This window comes from Lutzomyia longipalpis, chromosome 3 (assembly GCF_024334085.1).
Source record: "Lutzomyia longipalpis isolate SR_M1_2022 chromosome 3, ASM2433408v1".
Classification (NCBI taxonomy): Eukaryota; Metazoa; Arthropoda; class Insecta; order Diptera; family Psychodidae; genus Lutzomyia; species Lutzomyia longipalpis.
The window spans coordinates 29,187,565-29,214,014 of NC_074709.1; the positions used below are offsets into that span (position 1 = coordinate 29,187,565).

The window sequence follows — 26,450 nt, forward strand, 5'->3', positions numbered from 1 at the left end:
TAATAATGAAATTGGAGTCAAGTTCTTGGTGGTTGGAATCCAGCGAGAGAGAGAGAGTACTTCCGTGTGTGGGTATGAAATGTTCTCAGCAGCTTCCAGAGCTTCCACCACATTGAGACACATTTTGCAATTGAATTAATGACAAATTGTTACTTCTTTATCTTCCCCTCACAACACACCTTTTTGTCAACAAGAGTTGCTAAAAAATGTAGATAAAATGAACCTTCATAAAAGTTAGAAAAAAGCTCCTTAAAGGGAGCTTTTCAATACGAAGAAATAAATTTAATTCAATGGAGACGCCTGGTAGGATTTTTTTCCATTTGAATTATTCAACAAAATTCCTTTTTACACGAGAAAAAAATATTTCCCTCTTGATGTTATTTATTAAAATCCTTTTTTCAATAAAGAAAAATCCCCGCGTTGCCAAAAAAAAGTTTCTTGTAAAAGTCATCGCGATGGAGACGCCTGGTGCTAATGGGCTTAACGTTTCCCTGCATTATTTTGCAAGCATTGATACTTTTCACAGTTTGTGAGGAAGTTTCTCAATAATTCTCAATGTTGCCTCTGTGGGGAGTGTGAGAAGAGATCATTTTCCTCCATGAACTTTTGCTATTTATTCCTACCCTCCCGCAAAGGAAAAACATAAATAACGCACAATGGAGCTTGAAAAGCTTGAAAACTTTCCTCTTTCTCTCGCTATCATCTGCTCACGCTTCAGCTCTATGGCTCACGATGACAAGTGCCATCAACCATTGAATGGGGGCGGGAATTCACCCTCAGGCATGAGGGGTGGTGGCTGAAAAATTACAACAATAAAGGCTCTACAAGCGGAGGGTGACACTAAGAAAAATACTTAACGACCCTGCGGAGGGATCGTTTTTTTGGAGACGATGCAAAATAAAATACTCGTTGACTCATTTTTTCTCACGCTCTCTTACTCAACCCCTGCCCTCCCACGCCACCCTTCACTCGGGGATGGGAAAAGGGCCAACAGTGGGGGTGGGTGTGTTTGCACAGAGCTTTTCTTTCAGTACTCACAACGTAGTACAATATTTGAGTGATTGATTACGTGAAAATGCAGAACGATGTGAGTTTTAGAATTCTGCTGCTGCTCTCAACATGCTGTTGCATTAAATATGCGAGAAATATGAGAAATATTTCCGAGAATATGTAGAAAAATAGTCTACATCAAATACAAAATTTGTATTCTTGCCAAATTTAGAATTTTTGCATTGTTTTAAATTCAAATTCTTCAAAGTGAAAAGACAAATGATTTTGAGATAAAATAAAAATGAATTTCTTTCAAATATTTCTGGAGGATTTATTAAATTGAATTGAATGGCAAACTTTCATTCTAAGGTCAATCATTTTGTCTTCCAAGAAAGCTTTCAAAGTTCTTCCAGAAAGAGATTTTGGAGGAATAACGCTAATTTTAATAAAGAAAAAAAGGCATTTGTTTGTGTACATATTTCAGAGCTTCGTTGAAGCTTTTTTTGTACATACAATTCTAATATGATTATTGATCAATTAACGTAAATACCTTTCTTCTAAGCTCATAAATCTCTAGCATAATAAGTCTCTCATATTTAAATTAAAATTATCAAATAAATAAGAATGAATAGATTTTTGTAATGAATTATATGTATTTTATATTAAAAATAGTCCTTGATATTTCCTCCTTCCTAATCAGTAGTGTAGGATTTTCTTGAGAAATCACAAAATTACCATAATTTTATATAAAAGAAATTCATCTTTTTGCAGAATAAAATTGTTTGCTGGGAAATGAGCAATGTTGTCATTATGGGATGAATAATTCATTTAATGTCCTCTATAGCACAGACATAGCACGATGAGCTTCAAGTGGAATCCAAAAGCTCCCTCGCTCCGCAAAAGGAGGATGGGGCGCGTGGTACTTGAGGGGCTTCTGTGGAAAATTTAATCAATCCAAAGGAAAGACTCTTTTGCTTTTGCTTCCGAAAGAGTAATTGAAAATAATTCAAAATCTCACGCGGATTTCCCCGGTTGACTCCCCAACGTCAGGGTATATCAAGAGCACCCATCCACCCACCACCCCCCAGCGCGTCATCCGCTTAATAAATAATAAATTGTTTTGCCTCCCATTTCAATTCGTCCCAGAGTGGCGCAAAAGTGTTTATGAGTGGTGTTTATTTAGGTTTCTCATGATGTACTCTCTCGAGTGGTTCCTCTTTATTTTTTGTGTATTCCTTCTTCGACTTTTTGCCCTTCGTATTGGGTTATTTTCACTCACTCTCTGTGAATTTTAAGGGAAAATATAAGGACCTTTTTGTTTTTCTTTTGAAGCACGTCGTCCCGTTTGAACCCCTCCTCCGTGTGGGGCTTTTTCAATTATCCCACCAATTTACCAGACAGATGAGCTTTCTCCACCCAGAAAGCACAAATATTTACACTTCCTGTTCGAGAGCCAAGACGAGAGCTTTTTTGTACCGCGTAGTCGGTTTTCACAGCATAATTGCTCATGTTTGATTTCCGTGAAAATTCCAAAGGGATGAAGAGCTTTTACGGAGAGCTACAGAGTGAATTATTAAGCTAGAATTTCATGCATAAGGGGGATATTCAAAATTGAATTTTTGAACCTTTTTAGAAGCTCCCATTTGCTCCATTTTGATGCACTTTTTGTGTTTGGGTAATTCAATACTCTACGGAGAGCTTTTGATGTTACAATATACCTCCCTTTTGCCTTTAGAAAGCTTTTTGCTAAAAGCACAAGCCATTTGTTGAAAATTTGTTGAATAAAATGGGAAAAATTCCATTTTTGCTGACAAAGAAGCATGTCAATGATTTTTCCAATCTCATAATAAAATTTATTGATAAAGAGCTTCACAACAGAGGGAGATATATTGCACACAGGGGATATTTCAGCTCGTCAATCAGTTTTATCGGGAAATTTATTGAGGTACCAATCTACATTGTGAATAAAAAAAGAAATATTTTATCGGAAATACATAATTTTTTATATACAATGTATATCCATTAATTTTGAAGCCTTTGAATAGTTGGGAAAAATTTCAATTTCCTCCAAGGGAAAGCAAGGGGATATTATTTATGGGAAAATAAGCTTTATTCTGAAGGTTTTTAAGGGTATTTTTAAACAAATTTTTTCACAGTTTAAAATGAGCTTTTTGCTAAACTTTAAGTGCAAATAGATTGAATGAGAAATTCGATTTGAGGCCATAATTTCATTTATGATTTAATTTTGAATAATTCTGTGGGCTTGCAGGTCAATCAATTTCCTCATCATAACACACAGAATGGGACCCAATATACAATTCTTCCCCCCGTAACAATGTTGACACAAATTTCCAATTCACATGTTGGGGTTAAACAACAACAATATATTCCCATTTTGTCCATTTTGCTGTGTTCAAAATCGATTTTCAACTGCGTGGCTAACATTGCTAATCATTCATACAAAACAAGCGTACAATGGCATTATTTTAATTGGCTGCAACAGTGTACAAAGACCCCCCATAGAGCTTTCCTCAATCAGGAACACCGAGCCCCACAGCAGGGAACAAGGATAAGGGAAGTGAACGTTGGAGTGAAAAGGAATTATCGGGCGTGACTTTCCTCCCGAAAAAAAAAGTATTTTCTTCCTATATCCTAAACAAATATTGAGTTTCAAATTCCACACACAATATTTTTACGACGTACACACATTGTACGGTACTTCTTTATATATTGAGGGGGAGAGCGAAGCTTTTGATTGTGGTGGGTGGAAAAGCTCCAACATACCCTCCCCTATGTGATACTCACATAGCCTTGTTTGGTGTTGTACCCACCACATAAAATAACAACATGAACACATTTAATGATGATTACGAGATGCGAAAGCGGGGGAAGCCCCAATGCCGGGGAGGGTGGGGGATGATGAGAAAAAATGTTATATACGTCGAATTGTACATTTGGGTGGGATAAAAGGAAATGTAGGTACGTAAAATGTTACAATAAAGGAATCATGATATGAGAAATGGGATGAAATTCAATGAAAATTATTACTTTTCTATTGTGTGATCAATTTTTCAAGCACCTGTGAAATTTTTTATGAAATGTTTCCGAAAGAAATAGATTTGACAGATGTTTGAAAGCTTGAGAGATTTTTAAAAAATATTTTCTTTTAAATTTAAATTAATTTTTTATGGTAATTTGTAGTAAAATTTACGAATTTTAATTAATTTCTCTGAAGATTTTAATAGAATTTAAATTTTTGACAGTTCTCACCTTTTGACAGCTGTTAATTTGACACAATATTCAATGAAAGATTATTTTATTAAATTACATTTTTGAAATATTTAAAAAAAATCCTTAAAAAATCAATCATGATCGAAAGCTCCACAAAATAACTTTCCATTAATAAAATAAGTATTTGTATGAAATTTTTGAAACTTTTGCAATGTTCCCCATGAAATTTATACTTTATGATTCCTTTTTAATAATTCCCTCATCCTGAAACTTTGATTGTGTCCTCCTCGTTTGTTGTGGGTGAATGTAAACGTGTTCCCCGCATTAGCATGATTTGTTGGGGCTTTCCCGGGCGCCAGCGCAACGCATTGAATGCCAAAGCTTTTTTTCCAATGTGCCTCTCTCTCTCGCTCTACCCCCACGTGCAGTGGACTGAACCCCTTTGGCAACAGTACCCAACGGATTGTCCACCAAATACCACACACGAAATACGGGCGATTGTAAAGCAAAATGGCATCACGTGCGGTGTGAGGGTGAATTTTTTGAATTACTTTGTGCTTCTTTAACGGGCAGAAAGGATTTATTTTTCGTGGAAAACTCTCAGGAAAAGGAGGAAAAGCTCTTCGTATGATGCCAGACGAGAGGAATAGCATTGTTGAGGGTATGAGGACAATTTTTTCCATGAGTTCTTTTGCACACAAGAAAAAAAAATCATTCCCAATTAGAGGCTTTCACGCACGAAATATTCCATCCGTTATGCCCACTTGTGACTAGAGTTGTGCGTATGATGGATGGGTGGAGCACCTCCATCAAACCGCTGTCGATCTTGTGGAATTTTCTCTAGCACACTCCAAGGAAAAACCTCCCGTAAGCAATTTTGCGGATTTAGCAGAGATTTTCCATCATTTCCCGCCAATTCGCAGAGCGAGGAAAATAATTTGCCATTCAACCATTTAAATATTTCATTATGTACCCTGGTTGAAGGCTTTTGTTCTTTCTGCGTGTTTTTTTTGTTCTTCTTTCTGTGCCTCCTGAATGAAATATTGATTGGGCAATTTTTTTCCGCATGAGCTTTTCTTCGATATTGAGGGAAATCTCCTTAGTCCGTTTGGCTTCTTTTTCTACGTTTAAATTTATTGCCGGAAAAAGACGCGTGATTGACTTTTTGTTCAAGGATATACTCAAAGTCAATGCACAGCAGGGGGCTGATAAATGCTCTTTATGGGAGTTTTATTGTTTAATTTTGGTTGATGTCGAAAGCTGTTTAATTTCTTATTATTTTAAGATATTTTTGAGATAAACTTTGAACTTTTATTCTGTTTTTTTTTAACTAAATATTTTTGTATTGAGCCAAATTTTTTTTAGTCTTCTTGTTGGTTAAATTTCTTATCTTTCGTTAAATATTAAATGAATTATTCTGTCAAATAATTTAAATATTCGTCATTCCTTTTTTCCTAAATTAAATATTTGAAAGCTTCAAAAGCTTTCAACCTATTTTAGCTATTACCTCTAAATATTTACACAAAAACTTATTTTTTTCTCTGCATTTTCTGTTTGAGTTTTTCCACCCCTAACCCTCTATGTATGTACATAATAAAGATAAATTTTGTAGTGGAGCAAATATAGTTCAAATACATGTGTGTATCCAATAAGCTGCCCATTTGAGCGACGTCCCATTAAATATTAATTGATTTATTGAATAACAATTTACTGTCTGCAATACCCCCCTTTTCATGCAGCTAGCCGCTCGAGGGATGGGTCAGAGACGGCACAAAAGAGAGATTTGCGTGATGGGTAATCATTTGCCTTTATGACAAACCCATCTCTCTGATACCATCGGGGTGTGTTTTCATGCTTTTTCTTCTCTGGAGCTTTTTGAGACGTATTGTTGAAGTACTTTGGCATCCTCCCTGTGTGGAGCTCAATAGGGAAATTTAGTTTCTTTTCTCACACAAAAAAACGTGAAGAGAATGAGGGATGGAGGGCTATTTGACGGGAAATCAATCGATGTACCGGAATTTCGGGTGAGAAAACGAACCAATTAAAGTTAAAGCTGACGAGCTTTCGGGGCAATTTCCTTGAGAATTTTCCACCAAAATAAATTTCAACGCGAGGGAATTTATTTTGGGAAAGGAAAATGCTCACTTTGCTGATTTTATTGTGTGTATTGTAGGTATATTTGAAAGCTCTATAAGCCATTGAATACCTAATGAGGCATTCGGACTGAATTAGTAAATATTCGTTGGATAAATTCCTTCTCTCTTCAGCAACATCTTCAAGATGTTGAATGTTCATTGCTCCGCTTTCATCTAAAAACTTCCCAAAGCTCAGCTTTCCCTCGCAACTAAATGACGAGGAAATTGCCTCCCCATCGTGAAGAAAATTTAATACGAGGCATCCCCATGAAATTATTTTAATGCACTTCCACCTCCGCCCCCATCTTAATGATCAAGTTTCATTTGTTGGAGCGAAAAGAGAGACTTTTGTTGAGGCAATTTTCACAACGAAATTGGGGTTAACAGAGGGGCGAAAGCTCTTTGGTGAACTTTTCCCTGTGTAGCCACCCTCCCGTACAAAAGGTCAAGATCATCAGAAACGTTTGTTGTTGTGCGATAAAAGGAACAAAAATGGGAAGCAATCGTATGGGGGGCAAATTGAGGGTGTAACAATACGAGAAAGAAAAAGGAAATGGCATTTCTTCGGCAGGAAAAATGGAGGGTGTGAGAAAAATATTAAAAATCAATTTTCTCATTTCTTCCACCCTCCTGTAATTTCCCAAGAAACCACCCTCGTCGTTTGACCAAAACAATGGGAGCTTTTAGAGGGGGGAAGATGGTGATTGAGGAGGATCTATTTCAGCCACCAACGCACTTTTTTGTTGCTGTTGGATTAATTGCAAAAAAGACCAATTAGGGATTATCTTGGAAAATGCTTTTTATTAATATACTTTTGGTGACGTGCGGCAATTTGTGGGCGATCAAATGGATTTTCCGCGTGTATGCGGGGTTGACAAGTAATTGATTTAGTGTGCTAGCGCAGGAGCTTTTGCAGAGGTTATATCGAAACATTTGATTGAAGACATTTTAATTGGATTAATTCAGCTGGGAAAATGCCATGTCCGTTGAAAAGCATTCATAGTGAGTCCCGTCATTTTCCATTCCTCTGATGCGGGTATAAAGTCCACCGTTTGGGCGGATAATTGATGAAAAGGTTAATTTCCATCAATTTGTATTACCTACAATAATTTTTTGAAGATACAAAAGGATTCCTTTCAAAGCAATTAAAGCTTTTTGAATTAGGCTCGTTTTGTGGTTTGAAGTTTTGGGCAATTATTTTTTTTTTCTTGTTAAACTCTCATTAGTTTCTACTTTGATTGAAGCTTTTGATTAATTTTTTTTCTTAGGCTGTTGAATTATTTAGTTAATTTTGTAGTCAGGCCTTTGAATTAATTTATATTTTTCCTTTGAAACTTTTATTTTGAAGCTTTTGAATTTTATGGAAAATTAATCAATAGAAACTTTTGAATTTTCTTTAGGAAAAATTAAAACTTTTATTTTATTTTGTTCTAAAGTTTTCCCTGAAGTCTTTAGATAAAATTCTTTGCCCAAACTTTCTAATCTAATTTTTAAAAAGCATAAAACTTAAAAATTAACAGGTTCTCTGAAGTCAAATTTTCAAAAAAGCTTCCTCCAGAGGCCAAATAATCATTCATTCAAAATCTTTGCTCTCGCATTTCACTAAATTTTCTTTTAATCTTTTTCTCAAGATATAAATCTTCTCCTTGAAGTACCCTGTGAAAAAAATCGTAGCTGTACAATAAATTTTATTTCCCTCTTCTATTTAAATTAGGCAGAAACGAAGTAAAAGTTCCCCAGAGAACGCTATATTGCAATAAGCTCTCTATAAATTTCACAAGATTATTCCCAACCAACGATTTCAATCCCCAAACAATTTTCCCGGAAAGAAATGGAAGGGAAAAAAGGAAAAAAAATCAATGAAAAGTCACATTAAATAGAAAGAATTCACTTCAGCGACAAGCTCCTTCAGGCAGAGCTGATTTACCTTCTTCACATGGGGATTCACCAGAAAATAAGGGAAGAGATGGCAAAAAGCTCTCAACTTGCGTGGAAGCTTACGCGTGGGGGTGGGTGAGGTAAACTAACACACTGAACGCGATTTCTTCACGCTGATAAATTCACTTTTGATGTCGTTTTGAAAAAGAAAGGAAAAAGGTTGGAGTCTGCATGATAAATCCACCAAAAAGGTATATCAGTTTGAATAACATCAAAGTCTCGTTACCGAGGCAAGTTCTCTTCGTCTCGACGCGACAGGGGGGAATCTCTTTAAACCCTTCGCGTGTATTTTGTGGTAGGAACAAGTTGGGTGCTATACACACACTTTGCACCCTCTAATATACATTTAGGAGCTTTGCCCTTTTTATGCGGCAGGGTACCCCCACAAGAAGGGAATCCCTTTATTATCTAGGCGGTTTTGCTCTGCGAAAACCACCAAAACATTAAGAAGTTATGCGGAAGTTTTAAAGCTGCGGAATGAGGGAGGGGGCTGAATAATTTTCATCATGATCGATCACAGTTTAAGTTTGTCGGAGCATGAATAAAGCTTCCCCAATGCGTGTAAGAAAATCCCACAGAGGAGCTTTCCTGGGGAATTTTCAATTTTCTCTAATGGATTTCTTATCAAGGCAAATACCGGGTTTATTTGCAAGGGGATATTGAGATGCTGAAAGCTCCGACTTAGGCTCACCATATTTTAAGGACGAGAGAGACAGCGTGTGAAGAAAAAGTCGATCGGATGATAAGAAAGGAATTTAGAAGGGAATTTTGTCTTTAAAACGACGCACAAAATTTTCCTCTCCTGGAAAGAATTTTTCTGACCTTTTTTTGGCTTTTTGTGTGGGAATGGAATTTTTCTGCGAATGAAATATGAATTTATTTGAAAGGCTTTCAATGAAGAAAGAATTTTCCTTAAAAGATTAACTGATAAATAAATTAATTTAAAAGCTTTTAATGAAAAGAATTAAGAAAATGTTTTATGATTTTTTCAGTGAAATAAAAAAAAAATATATTGATAAAGTTTAAGTAAAGTTCCGCTTGTAATATTTGTCAGAAGCTTTTCCCAGATTTTCCTACGTTTGTATGGAAAAAATCAGAAAGAGAGCTTTTATCATTACTTGTATTTTTTGTAAAGTCTTCTTCTTAGGAACAAGTAAAAGCTATTCCATAGAAAACTCCTCTTATTCCCATACTTCATCCCTTATTTTCCAAGGATAAATCCATTCCTTCTAACAAATTACTTTCAAATTGCTAAACTTTAAATTTGCTAAATTTTAAATTAATTATTTCATTCAATGGAGAGCACAACATTGTATTCTCCAACAACCTAGAAACTTTCCACATTCAGCTTAGAGAAAAGGAAACCACATTTCTATTCATTTCATTATTTGCTCCCTCCCTAACAGGGTAAAGTGTAAAGCTCTTTCTCCATTTTTAACCCCTTTTTCTTTCTTCTTCGGGATAGAATGAAACAGAGATGAAAACAATTTACCTGGATGATGAGAAAGTTCATCTATTGAAGCTTTTTCCCCCAGGTTAGGTCCACATTTTGCACGGGGGGTGGGTCATTTGAAAAATGTTTCGGGCAGTTGCTTTTCATCTCTACTTGCGTAGCACATATACTTTTAATTAAATATTTTATTTTTCTGAGAAATTCTTTGGGGTGAAAAAGGTAGAAGAAAAGTGAAAAATGGCAGGAAAAAACGAGAGCTTTTTACACTCTGTAACTCTTTTTTTCTATTAAAACTTTTTAAGGGTTGTTTTTGTGGTGCTTGGGGAGGTGAAATTCACATGAAAAACCCCTCGAGGGTTGTATTAAATTGATTGTTAAACTCTATTCGTTCCCCAGAGTTTTTTCGGGTGCTTTTTTGGCATCCATAGAAAGCTTTTAAGGGGCTTTTCTGTGACAAAAATAAAGCAAATTGATTGATGGTGCTCGTTAGTTGTTGATGAGCTTTTTTGCAGATTAATTAAATTCTCAAAAAAAAAAATTTAATGCACTTGCGGTGGGAAAATTTCTTTTTTCCGAGGCGCACATGTGTAGGGAAAAAATTCAATGGATTACTGTCACGAAGAAATTGTATTATTGAAAATGCGCGGGGAGTTGTTGATTGACATCGATTAGGGACAAAAATTCCCACATTGAGTGGCAATTACGAGCCGATATATTTTTAGATTAATAAAAATTGATTTTTCTCTCTCACTCAATTGCAGTGGAAAATTTGAATTTCCACGAAAAAGAATTAAGTGTAAATTTTTGTTTGAAAATTGAGGCTAATTAAATAAAATTGAGGGTTTGTAATTTGAAGGAAATTCTCAGTGGAAATTTACTTGAGAGCAATACAATATTATCCTTTTACATTTGATTAAGTTTCCCCCGAGATTTTCCTTCCATTTCCCGTGAAAAACGTCTTGAGGGTGGTGCTAGAATTAAATTCAAGGAATTGAACAGATGGTATCGTGTCAAAGAATATTCCCACAGGATCTTATGGCGAAGGATAAGAAGATTTTCCAAGCGGAAAGTGCATTAGTTTGTACTTGAATTAATTTATATAAAATACTCTTCCTCTCTCTCTGAAAGGATAATGAGATTAAGGATAAATTAAGTACTTTTTTGTGGAAAAAGAAAGCTCAAAAAGCTCTCAAAGTTTTCATAGAAGAAAGTCCTCAAACTCTGTTAATTTTCGGTCAAATAAATAACATTTTGAGCCTCCTGCAGGGCTCTAAGGACACCTCCCTCCTCCTCAAAGTAACTGCCTAAAACTTAATTATTTCCTCACACCATTGCCGGACTCGTCTTGCTGAGGAATTAATATCCTTTCTCATGTCACTCATTATTTCAACAAACAAACCTCCCCCGTGGCGATAAATGCGAAAAATACGAAAAATATTTCCCACTGGGATGCTCCCATTTTTTTTACATGATGGGGAGAGGAATGCCGGAAAAATTGCCTCTTTTGATGTTTATAAAAATATTTTAAACCACACCCCCTCACCCGTCGAGAGAGCTCACAGTCTGAAAAGCAAATGAAGCTGAAAAAAAATTCAATTTAAATGTAAAAATCCATCAAAATCACTCTGAAAGCAAAGAATAAAAATCATCCAGCGGAAGTGAATACAAAATGTCGAATGCAACAGGATTCTGGGAACAAATCAGGACACACAAAGAGTGGTTCAGTGATGGAGTATATGCCATTTAACATGATATAGGGGAGGTATTTTGTGGAGGATATTCGCTTTGGGGCAGACAACATGACAAAAGGGAATTGAGATGAATAGATGAGGAGACTCAAATTGTCTCCATTGCCTCATCAATTGTCCCCCCAATGAGCTGCTCGATGTCTCTCGAAAAGCTCTCGCAGTGTCCACCCCTCCTTTGCGTGTCATCGACATTTTGTGAAATTGAGGACACACCGCGTGGCCCCGATTCTTTTACTGTCCAAATAACGAAAAAAAAAGAAGGAAATGAGGTGACCAAAATATAAACATTTCGAAGGGATTCTTCACCAAAATTGTGTGTGTGTCTGATGGGTCACGCATTGTGGCAGGAAAATCAGCTCAATCCCTCCCCCCCCACTCCATTTAGAGGTAGGGCGAATATTATTGGGTAATGGGTTCGAACGCACAGAAGAAGAAATGAATAATTCAGTAGCACGAATGGAATTGCCAAATTGAATCTCATCCTCACACCGAATGTCCATCAAGTGGTTGGTTTCATGCCACGCAGAGATCATTGTACGGACACGATAATAGGTCATACACCCCCGCCCAGACTTCTCACGTGAAAAGTTTGCCAAAAAAAAAACAGAAAAAAGGATTTATAAGTTCCTGGTGAGAGAAAGTTAAGAATCAACCAGCTGAGAGGAATTTCTTTGGGAAAACTTTTACGTTATGACTTTTCTCTTTTAACGTTTCATTTCGTTACGGTTCCGTAGATGGAGGAAAATCTTGCAAGTTGTTAAATAAAATTAAGATTTCTTCTAATTCATTAGATCTTGAGAAAAAAGACATTTCAAACTTTACAAAACTTCCCAAAAAGAATTCTAAATAAAACCCAACGACTTTTGTGAAAAGCTCAAAAAGCTCCCCCATCAGAGATATCCCAAAAAATAAAAGGAATATAACAGAATTTTTCCCACTAAAACCACCCCTCTAAAAATGAAACTTTTCATATAAAGAAAATACGGAGAAACAATTTTATTCAATTGACAACATTTCATCATTCGTCGTGGGAAAATAGCTGTGAAAAATCCCTCGTTGTTCCATCAAGGAGAAAACCAGGGGGGCAATAACTATGGCCTAAGGTGAACCATGAACGCAAGATTTGCGATCTTTATATGGAGTGATCGCAAGATCGCAAGTGTGACCGCAAAAATGTATGGAGTGATCGCAAGATCGCAAGTGTGAGCGCAAAAATGTATGGAGTGATCGCAAGATCGCAAGTGTGATCGCAAAAATGTATGGAGTGATCGCAAGTGAACGCAAGATCGCAAGAAATGTATGGAGTGATCGCAAGATCGCAAGTGAACGCAGAAGAGATAGCAAGATTTTCACATATCATTCCTTCTCTTTTTGTTTTATGTGTCTTATGTACATACATATATCTTATTTCCCTCTTTTTTGTCACATATTTACGACATTTTTTTATTTCATGCTGTCTCACTCCGACTTGTGAACTTCAGATCTTTGATCCTTATCACATTTGCCGCCAAAATAAGCATTTTTTCCATAATTCTTTTTTTTTTTTTTTTGAATATTTGGGGATATTTTTCTTTCTCATGAAAAGTGAAAAATGCGTAAATAAACTCTGAGTTTTCCACTTCTGTTTTCTTGTGGAAATAAAAACATGTTGGTGCATAAAAAAATAGAAAATTTGTTCAAAAAGGCGGAAAATGTGAAGAATAGGACAATAAATCCGAAATTCACAAGTCCGAGCGAGTAGTCATACGACAGCAATGTCGTGTGACAGAAAAGGAAAGAAAATGGTATAATCATGAAAGGATGAGTGAAAGCGAATGATACCCAAAAACATAACGCTCTTGATTTTTCCTAGTTTTTCAAATAAAATCAAATGCATACCATATAATTATACAAGTAGGTATAACTACATACAAGCCTTGTAAAAAAAAATTATTAAATTTTTGCATAAAAAATTTAGAGAATGAAATGCTGGTCGGTGAAATGCAAGAGAAAGAGAGTTGTTCCAGCAGTGTCACATGATATGCGCGCGCAGCCAATCAGAGCCTTCATCAGCTGCGTGTGCACTTCCAACGTACCAAAGCACTTTGCGCACTGCTCGCAAAAGTTGATAATAGACAATTTCGAGAATTTTATAACAAAATTTTGCTATTTTAATAAATAAAAATTGTTACCTACTTAATAGTAGGATTAATATTCTATTTTTTTTTTGAAAAATTTAATAATTTAAATTAGGTTGAGAGTAATATTATGTGCATAATATTATTAAAAGCAAAATTCGTTAAATAATAAAATGTGTTTAATTTTAATAAACGATTTTTTTTAATATTAGTGTTGTGACGTAAAAATTATTCCGCACATTACATTGATATAAAATCCTTAGAATATTGAATTTCATTTTATACAATAGTTCAGGTCGATTGAATGCAATAGTAATTACATAATGTAAAGACCTGCATTTTACTACTCACTCACACAAGATGTTGGAACAGATCTCTTTCTCTCTACCTCATAATGTCATACTCGGCTATACTCTTCAGACTCATGTAATAAACAAGAAGAGAAGATACTACGAGAGTGACACAACTTTAGTAAGTGAGAAAAACGTGAGTACCTATGCACCTCATTTATTGTACATTGTACTTACAACTGATTGTAAAATAATTTTTACAACAATTTTTAAGATATATTGAATTGGATTAATATGCAAAAAAAAGCATTTCGTGTTTATGCATTTTTTTTGTTGCAAAAATTTTCAAAATTTTCTTTTTGATAGAAAAAAATTTAATTTTCAAAAACTCTCTTGTTTTTTTTTATTAAATATTTTTTAACTATTAGCAGTGCTTATAATTTTTTTGCCGTATTTATCAAGCCCTAATAAAATGTAATTAAGTTCTATATATACATACTCAAATCTTCGTCGTATTTTATGCTCTGTGTATCATATTTATTTAGTTGTTAGTAAATGAGGTCTATAGGTACTCACGTTTTTTGCAGTTACTAAAATGATTTCGCTCTTGTATGTAGGCATGTTCAAGATGGTTTTTGAAAATTAAATTTTTTTCTATCAAAAAGAAAATTTTGAAAATTTTTGCAACAAAAAAATGCATAAACACGAAATGCTTTATTTTTGCATATTAATCCAATTCAATATCTTAAAAATTGTTGTAAAAATTATTTTACAATCAATTGTAAGTATAATGTACAATAAATGAGGTGCATAGGTACTCACGTTTTTCTCACTTACTAAAGTTGTGTCACTCTCGTAGTATCTTCTCTTCTTGTTTATTACATGAGTCTGAAGAGTATAGCCGAGTATGACATTATGAGGTAGAGAGAAAGAGATCTGTTCCAACATCTTGTGTGAGTGAGTAGTAAAATGCAGGTCTTTACATTATGTAATTACTATTGCATTCAATCGACCTGAACTATTGTATAAAATGAAATTCAATATTCTAAGGATTTTATATCAATGTAATGTGCGGAATAATTTTTACGTCACAACACTAATATTAAAAAAAATCGTTTATTAAAATTAAACACATTTTATTATTTAACGAATTTTGCTTTTAATAATATTATGCACATAATATTACTCTCAACCTAATTTAAATTATTAAATTTTTCAAAAAAAAATAGAATATTAATCCTACTATTAAGTAGGTAACAATATTTTATTTATTAAAATAGCAAAATTTTGTTATAAAATTCTTGAAATTGTCTATTATCAACTTTTGCGAGCAGTGCGCAAAGTGCTTTGGTACGTTGGAAGTGCACACGCAGCTGATGAAGGCTCTGATTGGCTGCGCGCGCATACCGCGTGATCAATACGTAAATTCTCTCTCTTGCGTCTCTCTCGAGGATTTTTTTCTCCTAAAATGATTTTTCTATAATAAAACCTAATAAATTTTATTTACTAAACTGATGCTCCGTAGGAAAAAATACCTGGTACACGTTTTCTATACCATATGAAGAAAATTTGGTGATAATTTTAAGTCAATACAAGCTCTTAACTCAGAAACATTGCTATATTAATTCATTTCATATCATCCTAACGGATAAATAAGAGACAAGGTATAAAGAATTAGTTCGGAAAAAATATATTAGGAAAAAAAAATAATAAGTTTTATGTATTCGATCCCGAGACCTTTGAAATAAAAATCAAGCCCGCAAAACGTGTGCTGCTACGGCTGCTACCTGAGAGCAATCTCAGAAGGCATAAGACTTTCACACAGGCGTGCACGGGTGCCCGAAGAGAGAAGCAGCACACACACACACATAAATACCGTACACAAAATGACACTATTTTTATGCCTAATTTTCAATGATTCTTGATGACTATATTAATATTGCTTTCTCCTGGGCACCTTATGAACATTTTTTTATAAGAAAATTAGACTGGTGGGAGCCAATTTTCTTTATAATTTGTATTAAAATTATTTGCCTTATAAATTCGAGTGAGAGAACCATGCACGGAAGCACCCCTCACTCTCATAGTTTTGGTCAAGGGATTAAAAAATGTATTTGTCTCCATAAATCTATCTTGTTCACACATGGTCAGCGAGTGAATATAAAAAAAAATCTACCAAAAATTTTGTATGGAAATGTAATTGCAATTGTATATATTGTATATAAAATAAAGAATGAATGCGAAAATGTATGGATGAACGCAAGATCGCAAGATCGCAAGTGTGAGCGCAAAAATGTATGGAGTGATCGCAAGATCGCAAGTGTGAGCGCAAAAATGTATGGAGTGATCGCAAGATCGCAAGTGTGAGCGCAAAAATGTATGGAGTGATCGCAAGATCGCAAGTGTGATCGCAAAAATGTATGGAGTGATCGCAAGATCGCAAGATCGCAAGATTGAGCGCAAGCAACTGAACCATGATCGCAATAGTTATTGCCCCCCTGGAGAAAACCTCCCTCATCTCTTGATGGGAGAAATTCGCAATAAAAGTGTGTGACTTGTTTACTTCTTTCACTCGGATATACATTTCATCCCCTGGGAGTGCTTTCTCGTGTGCGCTTTTTCCTCCCCTTCCTCCTCTTAAAATAAAATTTCCCAACTCAAATTGCGAATCATCCAACACACACTGGAAGCTTATTTTTCCCTCTTCACACATTGAAAGCTCCTCCGCGTGTTGGACGAGGAATGTGAGAAAAATATATCTTTTTTGTTACCTCCTCAAAGGCCCCTCAAAGTGCCAATCAATATGTGAAGATTTTCCGCTATTTTCCTGACAAGTTTTCTCGTCAAAATTATTTTGTTCTTTATGTCTTTTTGTTATGAAACAATGTTGAAGAAAATTCTCAAGGATTTTATGAATTAAATTGCTGAAGCTGACAGTGTGGAAGAATGAAACATTTCACGGAAGAGAATATTTTATACGAGGACACCCCATTGTTGTGCAGAGAGAAGACAAAAGCTCCAGAGGAGAATTTAATTGACTTAAACATTTCCGAATGTATCATCTTGTGGAACAATAAAACCAGCGCCATTTCTCTCCCTTTCTCCCCACTAAATTGTTGCCAAGAAATTTTCCTGAGCCCCATTGGATGGGGAAGGATAAAACATACACACGCAAAATTATATACTTAAACCCCCCAAAGGCTCCAAAGAGTGTCCCTTTTCCCAAAGAAAATAGTGAGAGGTAGAACTGCCTGTCCCAATTATCATCTTGAGCGTGACTTGCAATCTTCTGGATGGGGCTCAATGGCATCGATAAACTATTTTTGGTACACCCCCCCTGAAACACCCAACATTAAATATTTCTCCTTCGTGGTAATTTTCCTTCCACGGAAAAAGGACAGGAAATTGAATTAGAATTCAAGCCTCTCATATAGCTCACAAGAATTCCCATAAAAGACGGTGCTAAATTCCGGAAGGGATCCAACTTTCCTCTCACTCACGAAAATTCCTCACTAAATTCCTCAACAACTTCCTAATAAAATCATCCTTTGGCTACTTCCTACCCAGCTGTTTCCACCGGATTATGCGATGTTGAGCAAATTTCATTAATGATCCTGTGCAAATTAATGAACTCTCCTCTTCCCTTCTTGAAACTCAAAGCACTCAAAGAATCTTTGTGGGAATTCTCTGCCTTCTTTTAATACTTTCTTAGCATTGAGAAAATTCACAAAAAATTGAATTTAATTCGCATCGTCTCACTTTCTCAAAGCTCCCAAACAAACTCATCCTTAAAGAGAAGAAAGGAGAATGAGGGATGAAATCAATTGAGAAGCTTCTGATGTTTGAAAGCTCACCTGCTGGGACAGAAAAAAAACCTCTAAATAAATATATATTGGGGAAATTTTAAACACATGAAAACCACACAGAGAGCTTTCCTCTGTGAGATGTCCTTTGATCATTTTTGAAGGGAAAAAAAATCAAAATGAAAGGAAACTCTTCCACTGAAACGGACATGAATTCCTCGGCGGAGAAAGCTGCATATTGGTGATTCTATACATAATTTCCGGAAGCTTTTGACTTTCTATATATACATAGCTAAGGAGAATTTGTTATTTAAAGAAGTTGATGAATGTTAATACAAATGAGTGATAAATACTATTTTGTTAAAGTTTTTTCTTTAAATCTTTTAATTAAAAAATCATAACTAAGAATTAAGATAAATAAATCATTCAAATAAAAATTAAATAGGTATAATATCAATTAATTCATTAATATTTTATTCATAATTTCATAAACAAATAAATTTCGTTTATCTTATTGATTTTTAATTAACTTTTCTCTCCATTTTCTCAATTTTCCCTCTCCCAATTAAGCGCTGAAATATGCAATATTTTCCTGCAATTATATGTCAATTAAAAAACTTTCAATAAATTCAAAACAAAGCTCTTCGGAGAGAGCTTTAAGTGAATTTTAATAAATTCAACTTTTTTCTCCAACAAGTTTCTCTCTCTTTTGCTTCTTTTTCAATTTTCACGGAAAATACAAAACAATCGAAACTTTCAATTCCCTCGTTAACCTCCGCTATAAGAATTTTTCTTTAGAATTTCCACGCATTTTTTCTTCCTTTTCCTAAAGCACAGAGAATGAGATAAGGGAAAAACAAGATAAAACAGACACGAAGAAAAAAATTTAAATTGAATCTTTTAGAACTTTTGAAGGTGTTGAGCGGAAAAGCTCCGTCAAGAGATTAATTAGCATTAAACTTTTGGGTTTTCTTTTGTATTTCAAGTAGCCGAAGACGATGGAAATGGCGAAGGATCAACGTGTGGACGCGTCCTGATCCTCCTGTCGTGGCTCCTTGTCATCGTTACGATGCCCTTCAGCCTCCTGGTGTGCTTCAAGGTGGTCCAGGAGTACGAGAGGGCTGTTATTTTCCGTCTTGGGCGTCTCATGCAGGGCGGCGCAAAGGGACCAGGTGGGTGAAAGCTCCCGCATCACAATGAAACTTTTCAGATTGACTTTATCACTCTCGGCAGGTATCTTCTTCATTCTCCCCTGCATCGATGCCTATGCCCGTGTCGACCTCAGGACACGAACGTACGACGTTCCGCCGCAGGAGGTGAGAAATTTATTGTCATACCATTCAAAACTCATTCAAAATTTTCCTACAACAATTCCGAAAATATTGCGAGAAATTAAATTCTCATTCGCCATGGAATTAAATAATAAACTCCACCAAAACTCCCCTAAAAAGCCTCAAGCGATAACTTTATAGCTCGCATGGGGATTGTGGGGATAGTTATGAACTTTTATTGGGCGAAATGAGAAAGCTCTGTAAATAGTGAAAACTTTAATTGAGCTTTTACATCCACTATTTTGACTATTTTATATTAAATGTGAAATTGGCAAAAGTTTGAATTAATAAGAGATTTTTTTTTGTTATTTTTTAGGTCCTAACAAAGGATAGTGTGACTGTATCCGTTGATGCCGTGGTTTACTATCGAGTCTCAAATGCAACGGTGTCAATTGCAAATGTGGAGAATGCCCATCATTCCACGAGACTTCTGGCACAGACAACACTGAGGAATACAATGGGAACGCGACATCTGCATGAGATCCTCAGCGAGCGCATGACAATCTCAGGGACGATGCAGGTAAAAAGCTCCTAATTGTTTGTCAATAGGGGAATGTGGGGTTCATTGATTTTTTGTGAAAGCAAAGAGCTTTGTGCGATGAAAATTCCTCGGAAAAATGGTCGAGAAGTGAGCAAGAAAACTCAACGTTTTATTAATTAACGACGTTTGGAATAATTTATATTCATCTCAAGGCTCCAACGAGGAGCTTTCTGATACTTTTGTTAACCTAAATTCTCTTCAAAAACTTCTTTTTCTAATTGAATTATATTTAACGTCTGTCTTTTTTATTAGTTCAGAAGTTTTTAAAAGCTTCAAAGCTTTCAAACACTCTTTAAGTAAATCGCTTTCAAATAAATATCTTCTCTACTGCGAAACTTTACTGTAAAAATCAATTATTCGTTGGATATTAAATGCTTCTCTTTCGATTTAATTAATTCAACTGATCATTATAAATATTTACGCTATTTAAAAATGTAAAAAATCCTTTTGGCTCGATTAATTTTCCGGTTAAATTTTTTATAAAGAAGTTAATATTAAATAAAAATTAAACTGCAAAAAAACCTCCCTTAATTTCTCTGCAGAGGACAGAGCTTTTTGGTTGGTATAAATAACAAAAGCACAAAGAGAGTAGGTAATCATCTGCAGAGGAGTGTTCTCAATGCAACACAGACTGACCCATATTCCTCATTTTTAATTAATTTAATTATTCATCCACATACCGCTGCCAATAACTTCACCACAACACTACACCGCGTGGATAATTCGATATCCTCATGCAAACATTTATTCTCTTTTCTCTCTTTGCTATATTTGCAGTCTTCTCTGGACGAGGCCACAGATGCATGGGGTATTAAAGTGGAGCGTGTTGAGATGTAAGTTTTCCTTCTTCGTTAATTTTTATTTTGAGAGAAGAAGAAAAATTCGCAGTCGCTTTTCTTTGTAAATTAAAGCGAAAGATTTATAGATAAATACCCCCTCCTCCACACACACAAACACCCCGGAAAAGCTCTTTGCAAGAAGCATCATAAGCCCTCTCTGACACTTTAATGCCATTTAATGAAGGTCTTTACGGGGGTGTGGCTCCGTAAGTTGCGAAACCGAGAAACAAATATTTACACACTCTATTAAATATGATGTAATATGTGGAGGAAATATTCCCTCCTAAAAGGCATTGGGGGGGTGGCAAAACTTTCTCATTTTGTTCCCCAAAATTTCAGCCCTAAAAACACAGAGAGGAAGTTCCTTTGAAGGGGGAGAGAAAATGAAAAGCATTCAAGTGAATCTACTTAATCACAATAAATCCCTCCATCCCCCACAACACACGATTCACATGGCGGGGGAGGAAATAAACATTTCACCAACTGTTGCTTCACTCCCCGGCCCTCAAAAATAAAACCATAGTGAAGAGATCAAAGGCAATTCAGTCGTGGCTTACCAAAAGCTCCCACAAGAGAGCTTTTATTGCATTTTTTGTGAAGGAGGAATTTTGGTGAATAATGTGGGAAAATCCTTTTTTTGTGACCAACAGAAAGGACGTTCGTTTGCCAATTCAGCTGCAACGCGCCATGGCGGCGGAAGCGGAAGCCGCCCGGGAGGCTCGTGCCAAAGTTATTGCGGCTGAGGGTGAACAGAAGGCATCTCGAGCCCTTAGGGAGGCCTCAGAGGTCATAGGAGACTCCCCAGCAGCTCTTACTCTGCGCTATTTGCAGGTAAATGGGGGAAAATATCCTAGAAAATGTGGAAAAAGGAATTTAGTCACTCTGTTAGAGAATTTCTTATTTCTTTTCTTGATTTTTGATTATTTCCTCTAATAAAGAAATTTTCTCTGACTAAACTCCTTTAAAGAAATGGTGAAAACTTTTTAAAATTATTAACCGTTAAAATTTAAATTCTTTTCCAGACCCTCAACACAATTTCAGCGGAGAAGAATTCAACCATTGTATTCCCAATTCCCATCGATCTCTTCAAGTCAATGATCCCCAACAATCAGGCGCCAATAAAACACCCAGATATGTCCCTCTAAGTTCCCCAGAAAGTTGTCTAAAATTTAAATTAATTTAAAAAAAAAACGGGCTCTGTGTTAAGCAATCACTGAGAATTTCCCTCAAAGACTTCTTCGAATTTTTATTTTCTTTTTTTGCAAGGAATCTGCCAGACATTTGCAAATTTTCATGGGAGGGGTGAAAGGAAAAATGGATTTTTTCTTCTCAAATATGTGTGTTAATCAAGCGGTTTCTGAACCTTTTGTGAAAGTATTGGAAAATTCAGAAAAAAAGAGAAATGGAATGTAATTTTAAAGAATATAAATGTTGTTGCGTCTCACTTTATCAAAATGCAGAGGAGTTTATTCATTTTTAAAGGGTTTCTTAAGGCGAATTTTTCACAAATTTGCCCCTTCACTGTTCAGCGAAAGGTTCAATGATTGCTTTAACAATGAATAAACTCCTTTTTCTTTCGAAATGCATGTGAAAATTTAAAAGAAAAAAAACTTCATCATCATGGGAGGAAAAAGTAAAAAAACAAATCTTAATGAAATGAATTTTAAATGAGAATTTTTTAAATAAAAAAAAACTGTTGATTCAACAGGTAACGAAACAATGAACTAAAAAAAGGAATAAACAAATTGTGAATAAAAACCGTAAGAATTAAAAACCAAAAACCTTAACAAAAATACGCTTAAAAAATGAAGAAAAAGAATGATCGTGAAGGAACATGCAAAGAAAAACTCACTGAAAAATGGTTCTATTTACAAAAAGAAAATGTGACTAAAATATTATTAAATTATAATATTAAAAAGAAAAAAACATAAAACCTATTGTATGGATAAAACAAATGATAAATAGGATGATTTTATAAAACGTATTATATATATTTAGCAAAACTTTGAATGTATAAATTAAATTATAAAAGAAAAGAAAAAGAATTAATTGGAGGGAAAAAAATTAATTCACGATTATTATGTGACATTGCACGAGATATTAATCAATTTTACTAACATTATTATTATATTGAAAAAAGAAATTAAATTATTATATACCTCTCGATGGAGATTAACGAATTAATTCTTAATGTGGTTTTTTTCATTATTCCTAAATGTTTATATCGTCTCAATTGTAATAACTACATGTCGATGAATAAAAAAAGGAATTTAATGTGAATTTCGTGAATATTTAATGCTCAGTAGAGCATGCAGAATTTTTGCCCTACGAAGCTCACGCAGAAATGAGCAAAAATGGGCACACAAATTATTTTCAGTATGTTGTATACTAAATTATGCAAAAGGGTTTGAAAGTTTCATGAAAAGTTACGTGAATTTTTCCACAAAGACAAATTTAAAGAGAATTGAATTAAGATGATTTTTTTCACTTTTAGAAGCTGATAAAATTTTGTTTTTGAATTAATTCATTTAAAGAATATTAAATAAATTCTAAATATTACAAAAAAAAATCACTCTTGTGCAGGTTAACATTTATAATTTATTTCGATTTACATTACACCTAAAATCAAATCTAGGTTATTTTGTCTGTAATCTTTAAAAAAACCTTTGATGAATAGATTTTTTTACAGAATAGAAATCCATAAAAAACTCTACTTTTGAAAAAGTAAAGAAAACTCTGAAAAAAAAAATTGAAATTTATAAAAACTTTGACTTTAAAAAATAAGAAAAAACACAACAAGGTATTGAAAACAAAAATTATCTTTTTATTTCTCAAATTTTCTAACCTATAAATTTCAACAACAAATACTTTTCACAAAAAAAATTCATTTAAAAAAAACCTAAATGAAAAATTTTTAAAGTCTTCTGAGCAAATTACAAAATCAAATCAACAAACTTATTTTAAAATAGAAAAAAAACAATTTTTCATCGCATATGAGTTTTTCATGAAACTTTAAACCCTTGCGGCAGGTATATTATCTCAAATAGCTGAATTATTACATAATTTTCCTGTAGTGGTGTCACGTCGAAATTCAACCTCGAACACCGCTCAAAATCACGTTTTTAATGAATGAATCGCAAAAAAATAATATTATTTGATGTTTAAAAAAAACTCAATGAATTTTGGATTAATAATTTCTTTATGTAAAAAAAAAAAAAGAATTGCAGACTTTGGTAACAAGAACTTTATGGTTGTTTAGCGAAAAAGGACGTCCTTACTTATGAATTGAATTAATTGAGATTTAATGGGGGTATTGGCGGACTTTAAGTCTTAAGCAAAAAAATAAAAAAAAAAAGAAAACCTTAAGTTCTCGTCGCGTATTTGAAAGAAATAAATAAAAGATTTATGAAAAAAAAACGAAACAATTTTTTTAAAGGATTTTTGGGGGCTTTAAGACAGCCATCATCCATTGGTACAGGGTTGCTGGACAAAATCAAGGCAGAAGCCACGATTGTCCTGATCCATGGGCGCCTCCACGGCGTCTGTGTGGAATGCTAGCCTGAAGGGACGCACGTTGGAGGAGACAGTTCGCTCCAAGGAATTGACTTCAGCATTGAAGGTTCCTCCGCAGATGCGATCCTCGCACGTGGGTGAGACAGGCTGGCGATCAGCCACCCTCGCACAACCAATCATGAGCCAATCATTTGGGCAGGAATTGGGGGCATTCTGAGCTCCACTGCCCACCATGGCGGGTACGAGGAGATTTGAGTTCCCCGAAAGAGTGAAGGAGCGCGAGCGATTGTTGACTGGATCGGGACAAGCGGAATATTGAATGCCACAGAAGTTCCTCTCACTTCGAATGCAGATGCTGTAGTCTTGATTTGAGAGCTGCCTTCCATTGGTCAGGTCAAAGTTGAAGCTCCTCACGCGCCCATTCACCCCCGTGAAGTACTGAAGGCATCCCTGATCAGCCTGAAGATGAGATTTATTTCAAAAGAATTTAATTTAAATGATTTTTTGTAATGATTTTTCTGTGTCTCACCTTGGCGATGCTCCCACAGGGAATTTGACTAACCCTAATCCTCCAATTCCTGGCAAAATTAACTCCACTCGTGATGACTGTGAGAATAATGGGGTTACTCACTCCCATCCCTGCATCAATGTACATATGATCCCCCACAGCTGTGCCACAGATCGTCGGGGCAGGACTCCCGCCGGACACGAGGAATTGATCTGAATTGCAAACGTGGTTCAGCGTCTCGGGCCCCGCAATGGAGAAATGATCAAAATCCAAACGAATCTGACAAATATCCGGATGGAGCTTGTAGATGGTCAGTTGGCAGCTACCTGTTCCCTCGTACGTGTCTGGATGATTTGGATTCACAAAGTATGTCCCATTCTCACGAATAATGCCCCCACACGTGGCAAGAACTTTAATAAAAAGAAAAGTCATTCCAAGAGGAAATTGTTAAAGGAAGATTTTAGAATGAAGAATTCATTAACAACCTAAAGAAAGAATTTTGAAAAAAAAATTAGTAAAAAAGTTGCAGGAATTTAGAATTTTTTATGTTTTAGAAGGTTGCTTAAAAAAAACTCTTTCTTTCTTATGAAAAAAAAATTCTTTGTCTCCTAAAGAAATTTTTTAGGAAAAAAGATTTAAAAAAAAAGTTTCTAAATAAAGAATCTTCGGAAATAAAAAAAAAACTTTTAAGAATAAATATTTACCGAAAAAACTTATTCAGAAACAGAATTTTCGTAAAAAAGTTTTTAGAATAGAGAATTAACGTAAAAAATTAATCAAAGAATATTTTTTAAAGGAAATCTCGGATATCTCTTGTTTAACGATTTTTTTCAAAGATTTAGGCCCAATTCAGCTACCAAGAAATTCTTGAAATCGTTGAAAATTCAGTACTTATTGAGTAATTTATTTAGCATAAAGATTTTTCAAAGAATTTATTAAATTTAGTTGTAACAATTAGGATTAATTGAAGAGAACTTTTTAAATAAATTTAATTGAAGAAGCTTTTTGAATGTAGAATTTTTTTAAAGAATATTTTACAATGTTGAGTTCTGTTTTAATAAGTCAAACCGTTTCAAAATAAAATTCTTTTCTTCTGAAAAATTACTTTCATTTAACTTATTCAGATAAAATAAAAGAATTCTTAAAGATTTTTTTTGCACATAAAAAGAAATTTTTTCCCAAATCTTATTTGAGAGGATATCATTAATTTTATCACAAAACTTTCAACTCACAGACACAACACATTCCGTAGCCATTAGCACAGGGCCCCGCGGGGATTCCACCGCGGAGTTGGCACTCATTCCCGGGGAAGCAATTGCCAACCTCACCGGATGGAGCTGAACACTGCCCTTGACCAATTTGAACCACAGTGAAGAGCGAAAGCCCTAAAAATCACCAATAAATCATCATTTTTCATTTAAAGAAAAATTCTTTTCCTGTTGAAAGAGAACTTCACGTACATCTCGCATCACGGGGTGAGAGCTGAACAGGTCCAAAGGGAATTTTCTTGGGGGTTGATCCACCCCAAAAGGCTCCTAATCCACAGTGGCACTCACGCACAACAACACAGAGAAGCACCAGGAAAATAAGCACAGAGCAGGGAAGAAGAGAACTCCTCCTGATCATTTTCCTTTATTTTTTTTAATTTTCTTTCTCTGAAATCTCGTGTACAAATGAGCTCCTCACGAAGATCAGGGTGGAATTTTATATGAAACACCTGAGAGGCAGCTGGTGAGGCTTCCGTGCAGGCTTCCGTGGATGTGAACAATGAACAATGCGTGTTGGATCATTGTCGGTGGGTGTCTCTTTTGGGTGGCGCACGAAAAAAGCGCAATTTAACGCACTCTCGCGTTCGCTGCACTCCATTCATTCATACTCAGACAGAGCTCATCATGAGCAAAATAGAACAATTAGAGTAACATCAGGGAGGTATTCGGGGACAGAACTTCCCCAAAAATATTGAAATTTTAAGTTTTTTTTTGTAATTAATCGAATTTAAAGAATGAAGAAATC

General features: G+C 34.9%; 2 protein-coding genes across 6 annotated transcripts in view; one reads left to right on the plus strand and one right to left on the minus strand.

Annotated features, from left to right (window-relative positions):
• LOC129793711 (band 7 protein AGAP004871) overlaps positions 1–23,776 on the plus strand; it is a 32,610-nt gene extending 8,834 nt beyond the window's left edge. For 2 of the 5 annotated variants that reach the window (XM_055833932.1, XM_055833934.1), the window contains 6 exons: positions 18,695–18,877; positions 18,939–19,021; positions 19,353–19,556; positions 20,355–20,410; positions 21,067–21,247; positions 21,439–23,776. In XM_055833932.1, coding sequence (XP_055689907.1) covers positions 18,695–18,877; positions 18,939–19,021; positions 19,353–19,556; positions 20,355–20,410; positions 21,067–21,247; positions 21,439–21,561 — 830 coding nt within the window. In that variant the 3' untranslated portion in view covers positions 21,562–23,776. Of the gene's footprint in view, positions 1–4,671; positions 4,883–18,691; positions 18,878–18,938; positions 19,022–19,352; positions 19,557–20,354; positions 20,411–21,066; positions 21,248–21,438 lie in introns of those variants that run through there. The other 3 variants (XM_055833936.1, XM_055833937.1, XM_055833933.1) reach the window with 3 other exon arrangements.
• A 102-nt stretch (positions 23,777–23,878) lies between these two features.
• LOC129793043 (uncharacterized) lies at positions 23,879–26,063 on the minus strand. The gene is made up of 4 exons (XM_055832589.1): positions 25,898–26,063; positions 25,670–25,822; positions 24,459–24,847; positions 23,879–24,388 (listed from the first exon to the last, which is right to left on the minus strand). Exons 1-4 carry the CDS (start codon positions 26,061–26,063, stop codon positions 23,879–23,881), a joined length of 1,218 nt encoding a protein of 405 aa, XP_055688564.1.
• Between the last annotated feature and the right edge of the window lie 387 nt (positions 26,064–26,450).

What these genes read in the sequence shown, in the direction of transcription:
- LOC129793043 (XM_055832589.1), bottom strand. Translation starts at nt 26,063, where the DNA reads ATGATCAGGAGGAGTTCTCTTCTTCCCTGCTCTGTGCTTATTTTCCTG. An exon ending in CTACGGAATGTGTTGTGTCT is followed by an intron (nt 24,848 to 25,669) that starts GTGAGTTGAAAG and finishes TTTTTATTAAAG; the next exon opens with TTCTTGCCACGTGTGGGGGC. An exon ending in CCTGTGGGAGCATCGCCAAG is followed by an intron (nt 24,389 to 24,458) that starts GTGAGACACAGA and finishes TCTCATCTTCAG; the next exon opens with GCTGATCAGGGATGCCTTCA.